General features: G+C 37.0%; 1 protein-coding gene across 1 annotated transcript in view; it reads right to left on the reverse strand.

The window, feature by feature from the left end:
• The window catches only part of cngb1a (cyclic nucleotide gated channel subunit beta 1a), a 43,180-nt gene that overhangs the window by 15,726 nt on the left and 4,457 nt on the right, over positions 1-22,997 (reverse strand). Inside the window, exons 4-23 of the mRNA XM_053234678.1 lie at positions 22,818-22,866; positions 22,571-22,673; positions 22,422-22,444; positions 22,271-22,285; positions 18,092-18,191; positions 17,078-17,116; positions 15,901-15,931; positions 15,689-15,770; positions 15,476-15,600; positions 15,300-15,342; positions 14,962-14,979; positions 14,577-14,643; positions 13,186-13,210; positions 8,687-9,077; positions 7,706-7,855; positions 6,701-6,742; positions 3,126-3,566; positions 1,788-1,941; positions 955-1,217; positions 570-665 (exon numbers count right to left, since the gene is read on the reverse strand). Of these exons, the coding sequence (XP_053090653.1) occupies positions 570-665; positions 955-1,217; positions 1,788-1,941; positions 3,126-3,566; positions 6,701-6,742; positions 7,706-7,855; positions 8,687-9,077; positions 13,186-13,210; positions 14,577-14,643; positions 14,962-14,979; positions 15,300-15,342; positions 15,476-15,600; positions 15,689-15,770; positions 15,901-15,931; positions 17,078-17,116; positions 18,092-18,191; positions 22,271-22,285; positions 22,422-22,444; positions 22,571-22,673; positions 22,818-22,866 (2,257 nt within the window). The remainder of the gene's footprint in view (positions 1-569; positions 666-954; positions 1,218-1,787; positions 1,942-3,125; positions 3,567-6,700; positions 6,743-7,705; positions 7,856-8,686; positions 9,078-13,185; positions 13,211-14,576; positions 14,644-14,961; positions 14,980-15,299; positions 15,343-15,475; positions 15,601-15,688; positions 15,771-15,900; positions 15,932-17,077; positions 17,117-18,091; positions 18,192-22,270; positions 22,286-22,421; positions 22,445-22,570; positions 22,674-22,817; positions 22,867-22,997) is intronic.

Genomic DNA, 22,997 nt, shown 5'->3' on the forward strand with positions numbered 1-22,997 from the left:
TGGACAATAATGCAGCTTAATGCAACACCAACACTTGCAAACATATCAGCAAACCTGACACCCATTTATCATGGCTATATTTTAGAAACCTAGCATCTAATCATCGACCCTTTAAATGTACTGTTGAACACCAAGGCTCCCATTCCTATATTCCAAAGGTTTCCTTTCCATGTCTGTAACCAGCAAACAAACATACTACTCTCTTATTCTTTGTCTCATTATATTTTTTTATTCTATATTCTTTGTTCACAACAGCCCACAGTATATCCTCACTAATTGTGGCTACCCCATGTAATAGGAAACCTTAACTAGAGAGAGAACAATTAAACAATAAAGCCAAATTGGTCATCTTTAGAGGGGGTGGTAAAAATGCCCTCGAAGTTTTCACAGCCATTAGTTTAGTAATGAAATTTAGAAATATAATGTACTTTTAGTAGTATGTCTTTATTAGGAGTGCAACTATAACCATGTATTATCTTTAGTGTTTCTATTAGATTCTGTTCATTGTAAGCTGGTTGGTTGTACTTTTCCTTTAGCAAGACTATTCCAGAGAATGTCCAGTCACTTACTCTTCCTCCACAGTGAGGAGGCCACGCTGGGGGGTCAGATCTTCCTCTTTCTCCTTTTCACTCTCTTCAACTTGTTCATCTGGTTGGGGAACACTCCTGAATTAAAAGACAAACAAGCATGTAGTGTTAGCTAAAAGAAAAACAGCTGAAGAACGCAACCAACCGGACAAAAATTTAATGTTTAACAGCGTAAATAAAGGCTTCAAGGACTCACTCAATGTGCACTGCTTTGCTGTAGCAGTTTAGAAAGTAAAGGTAAAAAAAGAAGACATTTTATTAGGTTTTTATAAAGATTGTACTACAATTCCAGACACCTTCCACTACTACTATGACAAAATTCAATGCCATTGCTGTCCACTACACCAGCTTTCAAAGTGAGGCTCACCTCTGGGTGGCCATCACAGGAACAGGAACAGTGAGGGTGACACCGTTCGACTCCTGGGGTTCAACAATTTGAGGTACAGTAGGAATGGATCCATCATCGACTTCCTCTACATTCACATGAGGACATTCTGAGATTGCATCAAAGAACATTTCAGAAACAGGTGCTCTCTGGCACTTTGCATCTCTGTGGTCAAAAATCCAAGAGGTAACAATAGCCAAATCTCCAGATCGAGGATCTGAATGAATATTGACAATCTTGTCCATTTATGTATAACAAACTGGAAGAGGAATCAAATTATTCACTTCTTTTTGAAGGTAATAGTAAGTCATGCAACTGGACAACTCAGCTTAAAAGTCATCCACTCATCTTAATTATCCTTGTTATTTGCTGATAAATTAATTCAGATCAGTGGCAAAACAACTTCAGATTTAGACCACGAAACTTGCTACTAATACATATTATTCTCCTAATACCTTGGGATCAAACAGGTCATACTTACAGCAACTACAGCAACAGCAATTTAGCACAGCACAGCCTAGCATAACACGACAGGCTAACACAGACCAGTAGCTAATTCACCTGTGTGTTTGCTTGAGGACTGGTGGACCTCAGAATAAGGGGATGTTTGAGGTTGAAGCCCTTCAGATTCAGTATGAAGCAGGTGTTGGTAGGGATGATTGGATGCTCTATGCTCGGGTTCTCTGAGGATGCGTTTGGTTTCAGGGCACTAGCTACAGACAAACTCCAGGTCTATACTTTGTTGTGCTTAAGAAGTCCTATTGAGGCTTAAGCTTGTTGAAGCACAGGAGAACATTCTGGCAGCATTGCTGCACCTGTTTGGGGATTTGCGAGAGCTCCTGGTACAGTGGGAGCAGGTCTTGCGGCAGGGAGGGCAATTTGAGAGGGGTAAAGTTGCTTTTCTTCAGCAGGTGGTTGAAGTTACTGAGGTACTGAGAAGCGTGAGGAAAGCACAGTATCCAGCGCTTGCTGGATGCAGAACAGCAAGACAGTGCTGCAGGCAGGCAGACAAGCAAGTGCTGGAGGTTACTGCAGATGTGGTGTTTGCATGGCCTTTTTTATGATACTGCTTCATCATAACTAGGCATAACAGCTAATTCAAAAATATTGATGACTGTTGTAAAAGGAATACAAAACTTCTGAGACTAACTTTTGAGCATAATCCATTGAAGCAGACAACATATCAAACATCTAAAACACAGTATCTCGATTATCAGCAGACTGTTTACTATTCTAGGTTCATTGCAAATTTACACCTAACACATGTGAAGTGTCTTGATGATCCACACTGACCTCCACATTCCTCATTAAGTGCCTCATCTTCCTGTAGAGAGATGATATAATTGTTAGTTCATTAGTCAAAATAGCAATCCCTGCAAGTCCCTAGAAAATCTACCCCTAATTGCAACGTACAGAAAACCAATCCATAACTCCAAAGCCAGAATGCCAATCCATAGAAAAGTAAACCCTACTTGCAGTTTCAGAATAGAAATTCCTAGTTGCAGTTAAAGTCAGTGTAAAAGTCTCTGGTGGTGAAGCAGGAGCTCAGTTTGTAGACAAAGCTCTGTGTTTACCAGTCAACGTATGTTGTTATCATCATCTATGGTCATGAGCTATGGGTAGTGACTGAAAGAATAAGATCAGGTGGCAGAAATGAGGTTTCTCTGCAGGGTTGCTGGGCATACTCTCTATGATGAACTTGACAATACAGGAGAATGAGAGAGTACAGCCAATGGTTTGGACATCTTATAAGGATCTGTATCAGGAATGTCCCACTAGACTGAGACCCCTGGGCAGACCTAAGACCCAATTATATCTCACAGTTGGCTTGGGGTCATCTGGTGATCCCAGAGGAGGAGTTGAAGTCTCTGGTTTGGGATATATAAGTCTGGACTGACCTTCCCAGCCTGTTGCCACCACTTGCAATTACAGGATAGCAATCACTGGAATAACAAACCTGCAAGTGCAATATCAGAATAGCAATCCTTGGAAAATCAGTCCCAAGTTGCACTTGCAACTTAGAAAAGCAGTAGTTGGTTGGATCCTCAAAATAGCAGTCTGTACTATACCAATCCCTAATAGCAATAACAGAAACACAGTCCCTAAAATAGCAAACCCTATTTGCAATTGCCAAATAGCAATCCTTATGCTACCAATCCCTAGTTGATTTGGCAGAATAGTAGTCCTTAAAATAGAAATCCTTACTTTCAGAATAGCAATCCCTAGTGATCAAACAGCACTCTCTCATTTCTGGCGTGATTTGTTTTATTACCTGTATAACCACTGGAGGAGAGGGACCTGAAGCAGCTGTTTCAGGCTGAGTGGTTACAACTGGAGACACTACAGGTGAAGGGCTTGTAACAACTGAATACCCTACAGGTGAAGGGCTCTTTGCTCTTGCATGATCTTCTCCATCAGGTTCTGGCTGGACAGCTGGCTCTAGTGGTGGGGTGTGTCCCATCTCAGGTTGACTTGCAGGAGTAGATTCCTTTTGAGGAAGTGGCTCTGGTGACTCCTCCTTTTGTGGAATCTGCTGTGTAATCTCAGTTTTGTGTGTTTCAAGCTCCTCAACAGGGCACACATCCACCAGACACCTGTACATAGAGTTTCATAAGAGAGGGAGTATAATAAGAGCAACATAACCCCACAAATCCCAACAGTGCAGACAGATGATTCCAGTCAGGTGTAATGTTATATTAGCAAACCACTGAAAAATCACAAGATCTGAAGTAAGACCTTGAGTGGACTACAACAGCTTGTTCAAGCAGACTTCCACAAAATGTTTCCACAAAAGAACAAAACTACATTGGTGGAAATTTCCGAAATTGGCCTGTTTAAAATACCACTTCACCACAGTGTTAAAGGAATAGTTGGGCAACATGGTTTGATGTTTGCTTCTTCAGGTTCAGTTTTTTATAACAATGTTGGCTTCAAAATTGGGGAGACAGGGCTTTGAGGATGGAATCATACCAAATTGCGTTTAGACAAAAATGAAACAGATTGTCCAAGATGGCTGCCCTCATCAACATCAAAAGACATTAAATACATCATTGAACAGATTTTTTATGGAACACTATTGTATTACTATCAGTATCATCATAGAATCATTTCATAGAATCATTATCATAGAATCGCCTTTGCAAATTGTGATATTTTTGTCATATCACCCATCACTAGTCAGGTCACTTATGAAGTATCAGTGTGGTTCTCTCTATGTGCAATATTAATTTACAAAGTACCAGGGTAAGGAGTTCGGTTGTATGTGCACTGTTGTATGTATAACCTTATTTATGAAACTGTGTGCTGCCCACACTGTAAGATGAAGGTTATGTGTGCAGAAACATACCTCTTAATGTCTGCTCTGTTTACGATGGAGAGCAGGTTTGCAGTAAAAGTAGTAACACAAGAAAATGTTTCAGTTCAACCACATAAACAATTTATTTCAAGCCAGAAAGCTTGAAGCGTGCTGTTTGAACTCTACTCAGCCTCTCGCCATAAAAGCTAGCTGGGCAGGAAACATTCATTTGGAAGGGATGAGTCAGATAAACATGTGGTGAAGTAAAGGAGGATGAAGCTAGTAGTTAGGATCTGAGATCATTTCTCAAAAATAACATTCTGACCAGAAGACAAGAATAGATGGACATTTAGGGAGAGCAGTACCCATTGTCCAAGACGAGGACTAATTACATTATATCCTGTACTTGGTCTTTTAGAACAGTACATGCTACAGGCCAAAAGTTCAGAAGCAAACTCGTGATTAGAGTTTCAAATATATTTTACAAAAAATATTGCACTGAGCAGTTTTTTAAAATAATGTGGTGGCCATCTAAATTCTGCAATACATCATGAATGGCATGAGCCTAAAATGTTGCGTGCTGTCATGTTGTAATTTAATTCAATTTCCATCATTGGCAAAAAAAAAAAGGTGGGATTGACGTTTAGGACAGTTAAGTTGATTCAGCATGCTTCAAAATATTTTCAAGCCTTGTTACTGTCTTTTATCTCATAAAAATGTTTAGCATTGTTTCTTATGTTTTGGCATACAGTATAATTTAGGCAACATATTTTTCTTTCAAAATATTAGCATACTGCTTTATCCCAGCCATCCTTTATATAACATCAAGTGCTCCCAAAATGCTGTAAAATACATCTGCAATAAGTATTTAAAATAAAGCCTCAAAGTAAGTTAAATGCAAGCCTTTAAATACATCAAAAATGCATGGAAGTTATAAGCAGTAGAGCAGGTAGCATAGGCCATGCACAAGCAATCATGTTTGAGCACCCAACCTCCAGTTTTAAAGTAGGTTTGGAGCTTCTCAAGTCTGAGATATACATATAAAAGTAGAGATTAAAAAAGCCATCAGTTGGATATCTATATACGGTATACATGTACTGTAGATACCATTGGTCCACTATCTGGAACTGCTCTGTTTAACAGTTATATAATAAGTATGCTATAAGTATAACTGCATTTGGACAGTTAATAAGTAAGGAATAAAACCTGATGGATATACAGGAAAATAATCAATGATGCAGCTACATGTGGAGTTATTGTTACCATCCTGAAGTTGGTAATATTTAATGTTGTGGAATGTTTGAAAATGGTATTTGCGGTTAGCCATTCCATGACTTTCTCTCGACGTTAATAAGACCAAATTCAGCTTTACTTCTGACTGATATAAAGTGCTGACACTGGAGACTTCCTTATATGCTAAATAAACATAAAAAAATCACCACATCAACAATGATACTTTTTTTTAGTTATATAACTAAGAATTCAACAGTATAATGATATTGCACTTTGCAGTAGATTGACAATACGAGTAAGGCGCCAATTTGGTCAACAGGGTAATTTAGTGAATAGCATTTGCTAGTACTTAAAAGACAAGGATGAACATGTGAAATGTGTTACCATTTAAATAAAATTTAACTTGTGAGTGCAAAAATAAATGGCATAGAGAGTGACTGTGGAAGTGAAAACATAGGCCTCCCACTAAAGAGTTTTAGTGAATAATAGGGAGGAGATGGGAAGGTGGTGTGTGCGGAAGTTAACTAGGAAGACGTTAGAGCTTCAGACATGGTCTTTCTCCTAACCGTCCATATATGGCATCAATACTATTAAAAAATAAGCAAACTGTAATTTGTCTCCATTTTCAAATAATGTATTATTATATACAGGATTAACCGAGTAAACTTTTGCATGAATTTTTGAGAGATGGTGGACACGGTTGTTGGTAGTGCACTCTAGTTTTTGAACAATACTATATGTCTGAGCAGGTCTAGTCCTGAAATACTGAGTAAAGTATTTTGCATAACAGCACCAGATTTCACCAAATATATCTCTTAGTTTTGAGATGGAAACCAAATTAGTTCAAGAGAAGTTGTAGCCCATCATGGATTAGTATCCATGATACACACTGTAGGTTTGGGTGCTACTTTTTTGTCCTAAATTGTTGAACACCCTTACTCAGCATTTTTACTGTCCCCGCTGTCTTCCTCACTCTCCTCACGTAGTGGCTGTAACCTGTATGGCAAGCCACAAAGAACAAACAACTCCTCAGCTTCCAAAAAGGCACCGGACAAAGAGAATCCACAGCAAAGGGAAGTGAAAAAAGCAGAATGAGCATTGAGAATGCAACAAAGTGCAAACTCTCAGCCTGCACCAAAGAGCAAAGCATGGGGTGTGGAAGGAAAGAAGCGAGGGAGGACAGGGAGTGGTGGCACTTACTCTGGTTCATCTTCATTCTCTTCCTCTTGGATGTTGGAGAGTCTTTGAATAAAAAAACAGTGAAGAGGTGAAGACTGAAGACCGTATGGATGAGTTTGGTGTATATGCGGAGGAACAAAGTTAAGAAAGTCCAAATACTTTGTTACTGCACTAAAGTCTGGTTTTTAAGTATGTGTACTTTCTTTGAGTTACTTTTACGGTTACTTTTACTTCCTATGTTTCGAAAGTATTTGCTAATTTCTACTACATCACAGTATTAAATCACTCATTTGTACAGTCATAAGGTGATTTTAAGCATCAGACAGCTTCAAGCAGTTGATCTAAATGACTAACAATAGAAACTTTAACAGTTGTGACAGCAAGAATGAGACCAAATAGCAATCACAGTCATCTATCTGTTAGTACGTACAACTTTTGTTGTCATTTGAATACATATGTTGACATTTGTATCGTGACAGCTCACTATTAGCATTCAGTTAGTTTGTATCCTCAAACTTATTATCATGCTAGCTAACATTTGAGAGATTAGGAATAAAGCTGTTAGTTAGCCTTCGCTAATGTTTTCCCACGCTCCTTGGTTCCTTGGTGAAACTATTTTTTGTCTTTTTTGAATCTTTCTTGTAATCGTTCACACTTTAAGGAAATGCAAGAGTTGAGTGAAGCTGTACTTCAGCTTTTACCAGAGGCAGTATTTTGATTAGAGGAGTAGTTCCATTGTTATTTGAGTAAAGATTTTGGGTAATTTTACCACCTCTCTGTATATAGAGAACATTATCTGAGAAACCTTTGAAGCTATAAATTTTTATCACATCTCTAGATCTCCATATTAGACTACAAGATCAAATATTGACTCTATCTGATTTGATAAGTGTCATTATGCTGTGTTATGGTGGCTTTGTGTATTGGATATTGTAAATGGTTAGAATTGGAAGGTATCATGGTATTTTTGTGAGTGAATATGAACGTGTGTGTGTGCAGATTTCTGTGTGTAATTATGTGACTTACTGCTCTCCGTTGTCTGGTTCAGACTGACGTTCTGGCTCTGTGACTCTGATTACAGTGTGTTCCTCCTCCAGCTGTCTCACTGCCAGTTCAGCAGCCTGGCGTGCCAACTCCTCCGCCATCCTCGCCGCCTCCAGACGCTCACGCTCCAGCCTGCATGTTCATTAATTCATTCATCCATTCAAATAGCTACTATACTATACTCTGCTATACTATACTATACTCTGCTATACTATACTATACTATACTATACTATACTATCTTCACAATGATCATAAACTGCCTTTCTCACAATCATGGTCTACATGTACATTTCCGGTTAAAGTGGCCCAAATCACTTTTTTTTTCTTCATAAGTGGTATGGATTTGGATTCTTTTCCCATGATAGCATGAACGGCAAATATTTTATCAAATCTTTTGGACCATGGATCATATGTGGTATTGAAATCTACTATGTGGTAATGAGACCTCAGTCTTAACACTCAGATTAGAATATGTTTCGATCATAATTTCACGCCAGCATCAATTAAAGAAGAAAGATGGAGAACACAGGGTATTAGGCCTAATTAGTTCTTGGACCAAGGCTTCACTGTGAATCATGGTTCTGCCCTTTGCATCTTCTTTCATACAACATAGTCACAGTCGCTTTACAATTGTACAAAGGTGTAAAATCTTATTTATTTATATTTATTTATTTATTGTTTGGCTTTTAAATAAAATGTCTTATTCTTTATTTATTTATGTTAAAGAATTTTTACATTTAATCTTTACATTTAATTTTTAATTAATTTTTGTACATTTAATCCCAATATTACAAATGTTTTATTATGTTTTATTAGATGATTTAAAATATCTTAATATAGATCTTTTTCTTCAGGAGTGAACGTAGGAAAATGGAGAAAACAGTGCTCAGAAATACCAGTTTGACAGACACTGACTCTTTGGTTTACATCATAACATTGAATCCAGAGACATGTCCCTCACCTCTCTTGCATGGAGACCAAGGCGGCTTCCTCAGCCTCGCGTCTAATGTTCTCTATTAGAGGAGTCCAGCGCTCTGTTTGTGTCTCAGCATCCTCCTGCTGTGTGACCAAGATATTAGGTGCGGTGTTGTGTACGACATCCAGCAGGGGGCGAATCTGATCCTCCATCTGAGCTTCGGTCTGTTTCTCCAGCTCAGCATCGAGCAAACAGCCTTGCTCCACCTGCTGCTGCTCCAAGTCTGAGTCCACCTCCTCCAGCACCATGTCCCTCTCCAGCACCAGATTCTCCTCCACTACCAGGTTCTCCTCCAGCACCAGGTTCTCCTCCAGCACCAGGTTCTCCTCCAGCACCAGGTTGTCATCCTGTACAAAGTCCTCCTGCAGGATGCAGACTGAGCCAAAAGTGAAAAAAATCAGAAAAGAATAGGATGACATGTAGTAATGGATTATTATGCATTATATGCGCTGGAGATATGAGAGACATAGCTGAGAGACATAATTTGAGAGACACAGCTGTGACCTGATTAATCCTTTTATATGTATTTTATATAAAAATACTTATCAATTTCTTAATGATTAACTTGAGTTGTTTTATGCATTATTACACCTGATCCAACTTACTTTATAAGGCCAAAAAATATGTGGACACCTGACCATCACACCCATATGTGGGTCTTCCCCAAACTGTTGCCACAAAGTAGGAAGGACACAATTGTATAGGATGTCTTTGTATGCTGTAGCAATACAATTTCCCTTGAAGAAGCCCACACATGTTCCAATATGACAATGCCAATGCCACTGTGCACAAGCTAAGGTCCATCAAGACATGGTGTGCCGAAGTCAGTGTAGAAGAATGCAATTGGCCTGCACAGAGCCCTGACCTCAACCCCACTGAAAACTTTTTGGGATGAATTGGAATGCTGAATGCACCCAGGTCCCACCTCCCAGTGTCTGACCTCCCCTCCTAATGCTCTTGTGGAAGAGTGGAGTTTATTATAAGAGCAAAGGGGGGCTAAATCTGGAATGGGATGTTCAACAAGCGCATATGAATGTGATTGGTCAGGTGTCCACATACTTTTGGCCATACAATGTATGTGGCAATTTTGAAGCCTTTCATGTGTAAGCATGGGCTGAATATTTGATATACAAGTTAATTCCTGTTTTCAGTTATGTTATAATAGTTCCTTCATCAGTGTCTCTTTTTTCTCTCTATTGAAGGTAATAATAAGACAAAGCAGCTTGTTATTTTACTGAGAAACTGGAAAGCACAAAGTCCTCTGTCCTGAAGACTTTCCTGCATGGGAAAACTTAAGGTTATAGCTTCTCTGACTGTTACAAAGAGCTGACACTGGAAACTCCTATCAAAAATATGAATTACAAGTCTCCTAAAAGAAAACATCATATCAACAATTGCACACATTTTTAATTTTAAATTTGTTTATGTGGAGCGTCTGTCATACAAGTCCCTGTGCAAGTTGTTACTATGGAAACAGTACTGTTTTAGAACAGGCACATCTACGTATACATAATAAACCTGTAATTTGCAGCTGCATAACTGTCAGAGCTGCTGTTATGGAAAATTAACCAACTCTTTCTGACCAATCAGATTAGAGAATTCAGTAACCAGTTTAACTGAACAGACTCAGTTTAAATCTTTGCGTAGTATGAAAATGTAACAGAGATTAGTGTTAAATTTAAGGGGAAATAAAGAATTTATTTCATATCATTAAGTCAAAGGAACCGTGAGGTAGTGAATAACTTCTTGAATATCCATTTGGCATACCCTGGTGTGACAAAACAAGGCCTAGTCTTGTTTTCTATAAGAGTCTGAATAATGTCACACCACACTGAGCATTTCAGCATTTCAAAAATAATTTATTAATTCAGGCAGCAAACATTTGCAGAAAGGTTAGCCTGGCCAAGCCAGCAGCAGCATCTCACACACACACAAACAACAACAACAACAACAAATAACATTAACTAAAATAGCTAGCTAGCTAATAATGCAGCTTTGTACCACATATTTCTTTAGTAATTTGGGTCTTAAGTCATGATATTGTTAGGCCTATTCTGCGATATCACAAACTGAACTCATATGCAGAGCTCCCCAACTTGATTTTTATGTTAACATTGAAAAAACTAAATTTTTGGAGCTTTGGTAACAATTCCTTGTAATATGATCAGCCATCCAAGAGGAGTTGATTTAAAAGTTATGTTTTTAAATTTTAGGGAACTTAAAGGGAATCTTAAAACTTCCTTTCTGTTGAGTCTGAGACTGAATGAAGAGCAATATGGCTGAATTTATTATCATAATAATATCATGCGCAGTTCAATATCACCACAAGCTGTAAAGAATTGACTAGAAAAGTCATCTGTAGAGTGAAATCTATGCTAAATATTAGCATAGCTACTGACAGGCTAAGCAAATAAACTAACCATGCTCCTGGAGAAGCAGAGGGAGTTTAAAAAAAGGCCTGGAAAGAAGAACTAAACAATTATGGCATAGCTACACAAGCATGGCTCACATGATAAGTTGGACTGGCTAATTCAATAACAGATCATTATAACTAAGCAGTCAGCTGGTATTTCTACAGAGCCCTGGAATGTGTGTGTGTTTCCACTGGACTGATTTTTCTCTCTCTTTCTCTCTGTCTCGCTGGATATAAGTCCCTCTCCCAGTCTTCTTCTCCTTATGTTTAGGGGGCTCTCATGGCCTTCTCCCCTGAAACAGAAGGAGAAGAGGAGCTGAGTTACAATCTGTCTCAAATACTCAAACATCCGCAGCCCAAATACACAGTGAGAGCCTTCCAAGTCCCAGTGCACTGACACCAGCACACAAATCTCAAATCATAACTACCAACTAATTTAAAAGCTAAGTCAAGTGTTTCAGAGTGGAGAGAATGCAAAAAGAAATGAGCCTTACTACTGAAATCTAGAGGGACCATGCAGTATTATTTTTTGTTCTATCCTGTTATATTGAGATCACAAATAAAAAAGTTTATAATCAAGACCACAAAAAGTTATAAGGCTTTTACTGAGAATAAATAAATGTAGATGGAAGTATGCAAAATGTTGTATGTGATGTTACCTATGTTACCTATACTCTATAAGTTACCTCTTTAGCATTATGTAGCAGTTAGAGTGAACATTAATAAATAAATGTAATAAATAAATCCAATTCACTCAAATGGGGAAAAAAAAAGAAATTGCTTTCAGTTGTGGTTTCTCTTTGCACAGTTCATCTGGGTGAACTTTTAACCCCATATATAGCCTTCTAATTTTGCAGGCATGAGAAAACATGAGAAAACAACAGTGTGGAGCTGTGGTCTTTTTTTCTGAAGAAATCAAATGGGGAAATTACTTATTATTAAGAGGACTTCTGCCTTGCTCTTTTCCTAATGGTACCCGTTGGATAAAGTTGCAAAAAAAACCAAAACAAAACAAACAAAAAAACCTAGCTAAAAACAGTTAGTTCCGGTCCACTAATTTGACTGAGAGGTGTTCCAAGAGTGCTTATATTTCCTGTAACCTCACTGGGCTGTTTCTCTGTCTGAATTAATTTTGTTTGTCACTGTTTGCCATGTAGAATTCCACTTCCTAGTTTGAAATGATTACTACAGTAGTATTAATCACATCATCAGTGGACATGGCAAAATGATTTTCATGACTATTACTTTTGACTTAAAATTTGAAAGCTCGTCAGACGAAAATGAAAAGGAAGAAGAGATGCCAATTTCACTGGAAACACCTTTAATGGGAATGTACAAATCAATGTGAGCTAGCTAGTGAGCTACCTGACGTGCTATAAAGTGAGTGTAGCTTCTTTGGGATCTATTTTCACTAGCAGAGCAAAAATAAACAGAACATTTTGGCCATATTGTGTCTGAAATGTCACTTACTCAATATTAATTTCTTGTTTATAGAACTGTTGTATAAAAGCAGTACTGCATTTGCAATTGTGCGATTAACTGCACTCTTGCTCTCGTATGGTTAATCACACTCTTGCTTGTGCGATATTGTGTAAATGTTCCGTTCAAACCAGGATTCAAACCAGGATTGTCCATAATCAGCTGATTATCATCATATTAATAAAAATTAATAATTAAAAAAAATAATGTGTGATTAATGCATGTATTATTTAAGGACATTTTTGCCTTATTCACCACCTTGGAAATCAATCACTAATTGAAAAAATTCAAACAGGACAACAAAAATACTTTCAGATGGCTATACATTGTCCTGTGTGAAACACCATTATTCAATATACCTACTGATTACAATAATCTAGTACTCAGACATGTAAAACAGACCCAATGTTGCCAACTCTAACACTCTTAAGCTTGCATGTATTTTGAACACCTTTTTTCTCTAGATTTATGCAAATATTATGAATAATTAGTAATAGATTTGTGTGCACTCGTGTTTGTCAGCTCCACGTCTATGTGTGGTGTGTGAAAGTACTGTATATATATGTGGGGAAAAAGCCCAATATAGACTTACTGCTCTGAACTGTATCCGAAGAGTCCTGTGAAAAGACATTAATCCATTAGAATGAAGTAAGATTGACATTTTTAGCATGGTAATGATTAATTTCAATGAATAAACCTCAACCTTCTGTAGCATAAGTGTGACTTTTAGGCTATTAAATTATCCTAGGCTCAACTTTCAGATTTCTCAAAGCAGTTCTCATTCATCGTGGTCGTTATTTATCCACCATCCAGACATTTTGGGTTCACTTGATGTATTGGCTTTGCCTTCAGAAAAGTGATGGACAGTTACATCACTTTGGAAAGATGTACTGTAGTTTCCCAGCTATGGCCTGACGAGATGTTCAGGAAAAAATGACTGATAATTTAACAATTCAAACTCCCTTAACTGAGTAGGTGCAAGTGGATTATGCTGATATTAAACTTTTCCGCTGCTAAATTGTGGTCAAAACTGCACTGATGTATATGAAATGACACAAGAGAGAGTATGATATTCTAGATTAGGCGGCGTAGTGGTATATTAAAATGCAGAATTATGTGTGTGTATGTATATATATATATATATATATATATATATATATATATATATATATATACACATATATATGTATGTATCTACCAAGAATAACTCTGAAGGAGCTAGAGAAATACAGTGCTCATATGGGAGAAGCTGTTCACAGGACAGCAATGGACCAAAGCTATGCCCAAAACTGGGATTTAAGGAAGAAGGCGAGCCATGAAATCTCATTTGGAGTTAGCCAAACGACATATTGGAGACTAAGCAAATATGTGGGAAAGGTTTATTGGTCTGATGAGTCCAAAAATGTAACTTTTTGGCCTTGGCACCAAGCGATCCCCAGAGTGAAGCGTGGTGGTGGTAGCTGCTGAGATTTACCCCTGGCTTCTGGTTGCTTCTTTATTCAGTTATTGACCTTTGGTGTATGGCTTTCTCTGGCTAGAATAGTGTTTGCACTTCTAAGGGATAGTTTGTGTAGATTGTGACATACTGTATATGTTCCCAAATATATTCCCATTTTATTTCCAGGTTGTAACACTACAAGATGCGGCAAAGTTCAAAGGGTGCATACTTATGCACACCACTGTATGTCATTATGCCAGTGCTTGCTCTGTCTTTAGTAGGATTGAGATGTTCTGATTTAACTGAATGTTGAAGCCTCACAATATTCATTCTAACTCTATCCCTTAATACAATTCTGCCACTCTGAGACAGTTTACCACCTGGCAGAGAAATATCTTCGAACTTCTTTTAGCTACCTTTAAAGCTAAAGTTTAGTTGAATTAGAAATCAGAGAAAAACATTTAATTCTTACAGAGTATGGTTTACAATACCTAAACATATTATTGAATGCTGATGTAGCTGATGAAGCAGCTTCATTATCTTACCTCTTTTGGTTTCAGAACAGGCTGTGGCATAATGCGACCGAGTCCCTGCACAATCCAGCCAACCACGCTTAAAAATGAAAGAAATTCATATTAATTTATGGGTAGACCTGAGCTTGCATTCTATAATCTGCAAAGTACAAGCCTATAGTAAACTAAGCAAATGTTCTTATCATGCCATTACAAGGACACTAAAGCAGAAGCAGCTGCAGATATTAGCTACATGCAACTCAAGTGCATTTTCTGGAAAAGATGAAAAACATTCATTCAGTTCAGCAGTGGAGCATTAGGGTTTTATTTTCTTCATACCTAGCAGTTTCAATTTATCATGCATTTAAATGGTTCGGGGTCTTGGCAGAACAGGAACAGTATACAGTAATCCACTTACTTGGATTCTTCCTCCACACTGGGTTGCCATGGAAACAAACAAATAAACATTTATTTCTCATATTGAAGGCTGTGTTCTATAAAAACACACCAGGGTTGCCAGATTGGGTTGTCAGTTTCAAGTCCAATCATGGTTTTAAACCTTCTTAGTTCATGATAAACCAATACAGACTGTAATGGATGAGCAAAAAAATCAACTATTGATTTTAACCATAAATAGTCAGAAGGTTTTATTCCCCAGGCTGGTTCCATTTTTAAAGCTTGAAGTGATTAAAAATGACTCAATGAAATGGGAAAACTGCCCAGTCTGCCCAGGAGTAAATGTGTAAGTGGACCTACTTGGTTCCCTTAGTTGCGTCCTCAGCTGCTGAGGGTTCAGGTGCTAAAAATAAGAAGAAAAATATGAGATTTTTACAATGCCTTTATGTAACATAGCATAGTTCATCCATTTTTAGGAACAAATGAGATAACCTTTAAATAAAGAAAGAATCTGGACATTAGAGAATATTTTCTACCCTTTGGAGGCTGAGGTGCGGGATCTGTAACAGGTTCCTTTTTATCTGCAGTGTCTGTAATAGATGGAGAGTGTCCTGGCTGTGGAACCACCTTCTCAAAACTTTGCTTTATCCAATCCATCACCCTGACAAGACAAACAAATATGAAAGACAGAGTTTGAGAAAGAAGTACAGACTACAATGCTTTAAAAATTTATTAAATAAGTGGAGTACCTGGGAGTTAAGTTCTTGTCTCCTTCAGATTCTGCATCAGGAACCACCTCCACCGCAGGGACTGGAGGTGGAGGCTCAGGCTCTAAATGGATATAAAACATAAAATATTCTTTAAGCTTTTATTTTTATTAGATATATAACCTTATAAGAGCCAAACAAATATGTCTTTCTATAAACAAAATGAGAAGGCTCCTTATATTTTATACACTCACCCACTTTAACCACTTTAACCTCTTTAATTTCCTGCATATGTGGGAGAAAAGCAAAATATTCACACAGCACTGAGTAATGGATCGTTTCCATAACTTTTATGTTTTATTTACGTATGGACACCAACACTTACTGTCCACTTTATTAGGAACACCTGTATACCTGCACATTCATGCAGTTATCTAATCAGCCAATCATGTGTCAGCAGTGCAATGCCAAAAAAAAAAAATTATTCAGATACAGGTCAAGAGCTTCACTTAATAATCACATCAAACATCAGAATGGGGAAAATGTGTGATCTCTGTGACTTTGATTGTGATCCCAGGTGATCAGGCACCAACAACCATGCCATGGTTAAAGTCACAGAGATCACATTTTTTCCCCATTCTGATGTTTCATGTGAACATTAAATGAAGCTCTTGACCTGTATCTGAATGATTTTATGCATTGCACTGCTGCCACATGATTGGCTGACTGGATAAATGAGCAGATGTACAGGTGTTCCTAATAAAGTGGACAGCGAATGTATATGTCCTCTATGTCTTATGCACATATACATTGAAACACATGTGTGTAACAGCCTGGGAAAAGCCTTCACATGGTCAAATTTGGACATTTGGGACAGTCTTTGGGTCTCAATTTCTACAAATACTCCCTATATGGCTAATATGTGAGATGATGCTAACATACATTGTGTGGTTTAGGGCACCAAATATAAAAAGGTGGTAATCTTTTTTGTCTGATTTTTTTGAACATGTGAGGCCATTCTGATACATTTAGATAGTGATTTTGTGTAAAATGACAATTTTTAGTTTTGCTAAACATAATGATTAAAAAAAAATCACACGTTACTTAAACCTAAATGTTAAATGAAAATATGAAAGTATATACAGTTATACATACGTAATACGTATATAAATGTAAATGTTATATGTAGGAATTTGCAGACTTATTTATAGACATACAATATACAATTTATATATAAATTTCAAATTTATTTTAACATATATTTAGGATGAGGATTTAATATTTATATGCAATATTTGCATTTACATATATATATTGCAAATCCTAAATGTAGAAGTATGCAATTTTTTTTTTCTGCAGTGGATCTCTAGAAGCAGTGCACTGTGGGATTTTAGCTTGTAGCAAGTTCAGTGTCTCGGGTGATCTACTTACAGCGTGCTCCACCTTTACCTCTGGCACCACTTTGGGAACCTGAACAGAAATGCCATTAAAAACTAAAAACCTCATCAAAAGTTTAAAAAGAAATTAACATAATGGTGTTCGCTTTGTGAGAGTTGAATGTAATGGGTGATGAGATGAATGTCTACTGTGGCCATCCTTTTTATACAGTGTGTAATATTTAGTTTGTAAGAAAAAAATGTTATTCCTTATGGTGTGAAAACGGTGTAGTGTTATAAGAAAATAATCAGGAAAATAATCAAGTGGAGTTAATGTTCCCAAAGTTGATTATTTTCCAATAACAGCACATCCTGAAGTATTTTATTCCTCTTATACCACAGCAAATTGCTGGTGATTGCAATTTTTATTTATTAATGAATAAAAAGTTGTGCTCTTTTATCCTTTTCTAGTTACATTTAATGTTGGGAATGTCCGAAACAAGTTAGTTCCTGTTATGACACACTATAAACAGTTCTTTTCACACCAGCCTGTCTTTTTTTCTCTTTTGAAGTTAATAAGGCAAAAAAAAAAACTAAAAAAAAAAAAACCCCAAAAAACCACAGCTTATCTTGTTACTGAGAAACAGTAAAACGTAAACTTACAGTTGGAAAACTTACTGACGTTAGAAAATGCTGACACTGGAGACTCCTTCCATAGATGTTAAATACTCCTTAAGATGTTTTCAAAATCTATTTATTATTACACCTAGATTATGTGGAGTAACTAACTGTTACTATAGAAACAATAATATATCAGAACGAGCGCATTGATGTAAACCTGTGAGTTGTAGCTGCACTACTGCCAGAACTGCTGTTATAGAAAATACTTTTCGACCAATCAGATTCTTAGCGTGTAAGCAAAGACTGTGATATAACGAAAAACTACAATATTGGGTTGTATGATTGTTCTACAGTTGATTTTGCACAGTACTACATGCTACAAAGCATAGTATAACGTTTGGTGATGAAAATTGCTAGTGTGTGTGTGTGTGTGTGTGTGTCAGCATACCTCAGTGACTTCCTGGGATTCTGTCTGCTGTTTGTGCTTGTCATCAGGTTGTGGAACCACTTTGCCTAATCCCTGCACAATCCAGTTTATCACCCCTGTCCTTCGAGGGGAAAAAAATCACTCGGTAAACTCACTGGGCCTGAAAGCAGGGTGTGTGTAGGGAGGTGCACTGTTCTGAGTAAACACTATGAGGCAGCAGCAGACAGGAGCAAAGCCGAGTGTGTTCCGTGGCAAGCAGGAATTTATGTAAAGCCTTAACTACAATGGATTACAGCTTTTATATAAAATCATAGAGTTTTCCTGTAATGGTAGACAAAGTACTGAGAAACTGTAGTTAAGTAAAAGTACAGGTACAAAATCTCACTCACTTAAAAGTAGAAGTATGGAAGAAAAAATCACCTTGAGTGATTAAAATCAACTTGAGTGATCCTTGAGTAAAAAAGTATCTATAATTAAACATACTCAAGTATTAAGAGTAAAAACATAAATATTTTTATGAACAGAGAATAAAGCAATATGAATAGATGAACAGAGCTGACCACAACTCAGACAAACGTATATGTTGGCTTGCTGGTTAGCTAATGTTTAATTACACATTAGCACATTAGCAACAAAAACAAAATATTACTAGTTAGCTAATTTAACAATCTAAATCATTAAACTCAACTATCCAACTAATTTAACAAGCTAATTAAAAAAAAACATAATTAGCTAGCTAATTTGACAAGCTAATTTACAAATCTTAACAATCTAGCCAATTCAACTAGCTGGTTTTTTTTGGCAAACCTAAATTTAACTTATACTCAACACACTGTACTTCTTCAGATTTGATGGCCAATTTTAAGGGCCAAAATTTCATTTTTATGTAGGTGGCAAATGAGACACCTCGTTGTATGAATGGGAAACTTCAATAAAAGACAAGAAAATAGAAAAAAATCAGAAAAAGGTAAAGTCTCTTTTGTTTTAGATAATATAATGAATAGTTTGAAAGAGAAAATTAAAATCTAAGGAGTTAAAAAAGTGTTATTTTCTCTTGGAAATTTACTTGAGTAAGAGGACAAGCATTTGAATTTAATAAGGGAGAAACCACTATAAGCCTATATATAAATCTATATAAACCCTATAGCCCTAGATCCTGTGTCTTAAGGCCTGTTCATACAAAATATGGTATAACTACATACAGAAAAATTCACTTTTTTGGCATAACTACCCTTCCCACTAAGTCCAAAATGTATTTTGTGTTCGAAGTGCTACTTTGAGTGCTACATCATAACAGTATGGGAGTGTTGATCTTTCACAGGCATTCAGAAATGCATGCACTATCTTTAAAATGTGTGTGAAAATTGAGTTTGTTGTAAATAGGCCTTTAAGGCAGATTCTGCTAAAAATGGTGTGGCATAAGCTTTTCTCATGGGCCCAGGGATTTATAAGCAACTCCCTACAAATGACATCTGATGAATGTTTTCTACTACCATTCCACAATTTCTACTTTTGGAAATTGGGGTTTGTATGCCTTTAAGAGCCTATTATGTTGTGGTATATGTTAGTGCTTGTTACTTTTTCTTCTGGATTTGAAAGGATGAGCGTAAAAATGTGTGTGATTTTTTCCTCTTATGTATGCTCGCCAGCTGTGCTGTGTATAAGCAGGTAAATAGCATAGCTCTCAGTTTCCCTGAAAATGAAACAGACTGTAAGTGCCCTGGAACTGTCAATAAATGCTAGCATGCTTTGGAATTACAGCTTTCTCCTTTGGTGTCTGGCTGAAGTGGCTATTACCCCAGAGATGCTACAACCCTTGAAATTTCAAGAGCAAGGGAAATTCAGTACAAGGTGACACTGTGTTAGCATTTCTGGTTAATATATCTTTAATGTGAGTTTGATTTATTTGGAACTTGCATTCAGAACACCATGCTGTCTCTGTGTGTTTTTGCCCTGGAGTGTGGTTGGGTGTACATAGGTCAATAACGTACATGTTATCTATTAAAAACATGTGTGTAAACACCCTTAGCGAGAACATTCTTCTAATATACAGTAACATGCTTACTGAGATATTACTAACTTGGATGCTGTTACACTTTATGATAATACTTCTAAAAACCTGGTGAAAACCAGAACAGGCTCAAAAACCTGATAGACTATGACAAATAAAGGTTTGGTATCAACTGGAACAAAAAGACAGAGAGTATACGTCACATCGTGTGGTTGTGATGAGAGGTGTGCATGATCAGTAATCAGGTCAGTGTGAATGTGACAATGAGTGTGTGAGTTGGGAGTTGTAGTCCTGGACGGCCATGTTTTTTAGGCCGCATTGTGTTCTGGGCGTTTCCAGCATTGACATGACACAGGGATGGATTACCAACCAGGCCTAGGGGACCTTCGACGAGCAGAGATTTAATCTGAATTATTTGCCTGATTGGCTATCGGGGTGGGAAATGTTCTGTGAAATTATACTTAAGTGAATGTATAGATAATGTGTCAAAATGTTACTCAGTTGAAAGTGGAAGCATCCAGCCAAAAATGTACACAAGTTGCAACTTTTAAATGTACTCAAGTGAAAGTAAAAAAAAAAAAAAACTGTTATTTTTAAATATATTCAAGTAATAAAAAGTCAGGTAGTATCTTTTATCTAAAACTGTTTACAGCAACTACATCATTCAGTCACTGTATGTTACGCTATGGCTAATGAATTCATCAGAAGTGAAATATCTATCCATCAACAGTTAGAATTTGACTTGCTGCCTGGCCAATTTATGTTAGCTACTGGAAACAATGCTAGTCTAACCTAGACTAACTAATCCGCATTAGCAAAGAAAACACGATAAATTAGTTATTATATAACTTATATAAATAGTTATACCAGTTCATGTTAGCAAATTAACAAAACTTACCTCCGCATGCTTTTTCAAATTAAATGGAGTTCATGACTACTAGAGAGGCAAATAAGATGCCCCATTTTATATGAGTCTTTGCTTACTCCAGCATATTGAAACATTTTACTGAGGTAGGGCTACAGGCACTTATCCTCAAGTTTAACATGGCTTGTGGCTTATCGCTGTTTAGACACACACAGATAGCCATAGTGTTAATTACATTGTGTAGCATGAGAAGGTTACCACAGATGATGAAATGGCATAATTTTAATAGTCTTTTTCTGATAAACTTGATTTGGATGCTAAACTGAAATGATTGGAGGCTAAACAGAGCCCATTTGATTCATATATAGTGTACAGTCATTGGCTAGATGAGAGAAGAAGTGACTTTTGTGATTTATAACGAGTATTTGAAGGTCTAAATACAAAAGTAAGGAGTAAAAAGTAAGTTTTTTTCTTGGAAATGTTATTAAGTAAGAATACAAGTATCCAATTTCAATAATACTTAAGTAAACTATAATCGAAATAAAATCAAAATAATTCTAACACTAGTATAGAAATGAAGTACAATTACTCAAATATTCCACTCCTTTTGGCCATTATGCTAAATCATAAACAACACCTGTCACATAATTGGAAATAGCGGTCAGGTAGGTCTAACAAAAAACATGAATAACATTCATTTTTCCTAATGATTCAGATTAAAAACAGCTTGTTAAACAGCTGGCCTACAATGTATCTGCACCTAAAATTCTTATATTACTACCAGCTGTTGAACTACCCAGGTCTCTATACACTGCTTTAGCTTGTACTTGCTGTCTTTGTCCTGCACAATTCTGTCTGAATTTTATTGTTGTGTGTACCAATTCAATGAATTGAATCTAATAAACTGCTGTATAAAGGGCATTTTCAAGGAATGATCTATGGGAAAAATCAAATTTACGCAAAATTTCATCCGAGCTGAACACTTTAGTGGCAGCCATTTTGTAAACAATCAATTTGTCATCAATCACTTTTCTACTATTTCACTGTTTCATGAAAGAAAGCCACACTTTCCTATCTGAGGCAAATGTAAGGTGGCTTTAACTTACAGTTTATACAATGCATTTGGTGGTCATAAGTCTTTATTACGTTTTAACCATATTAGCCTTATCGCTCCCGTACGCTCCACACCTAACATGTTTTGTCCGAGCACATTTGAGGTGAGAGTTAGATTTCTTAAATTTGATTTTCCCCTTAACTGTTCCTTTGACTTCTGCACAATGTACACCTGCTAAATAAGTATAAGTGTTGAGATAGATCTACTTACTCTTCATTCGCTTTACTGCAATCCATGATGACATATGGAGCAAACACATGATAGACGTAAATCAAATAAACAGATAATCAAATACCATGCCTAACACACACACACACACACAATGAATTAAATAGTAATGAACTAGTAATGTAAATCGTACCCGTTGCTGTTTTCCTCCTGTTGCTAAGAAATAAAGGGGGGGGGGGGGGGGAAGAGAGAGAGGTTGGTTACTCAATTAGAAATGAGAAGCAAAGGTGTATTTAATTGCAAGTTATGTCAAGCACATGAGATTTCAGTCTCGTCACGTACCTTGGCATCACTGTCTGCCCTCTCCGGTTTAGGTGTAGCTGCAGGCTGGGGGAGGGCACTGGTCAAACCCTGAGAGATCCAGCTCAATACACCACCCTGAGCACTGCAGAGAGAGAGAGAGAGAGAGAGAGAGAGAGAGAGAGAGAAAGTGTGTTGGGGAGGTAGGGTGGATGGGATGTGGGCAGTCACACTCAGAAGAAGTGGTGTGTGCACACACATACACAGACACACACGCACACACACACACCTGTTTTCTGCCGAGACTTCATCCTCTTTTGGCTTAGCAGGATTGTCTGCTATTCAACAAAATGAAAAAAAAAAAAATAGTGCTGTCAAGCAACACACCATCAGCTTTGTTAAAAAACTTAAAATACAAATTATTACAAACATTATGAAAACAATTTTAATCCAGTTAAGCAATATGATA

Source organism: Pangasianodon hypophthalmus, chromosome 6 (genome assembly GCF_027358585.1).
Source record: "Pangasianodon hypophthalmus isolate fPanHyp1 chromosome 6, fPanHyp1.pri, whole genome shotgun sequence".
Classification (NCBI taxonomy): Eukaryota; Metazoa; Chordata; class Actinopteri; order Siluriformes; family Pangasiidae; genus Pangasianodon; species Pangasianodon hypophthalmus.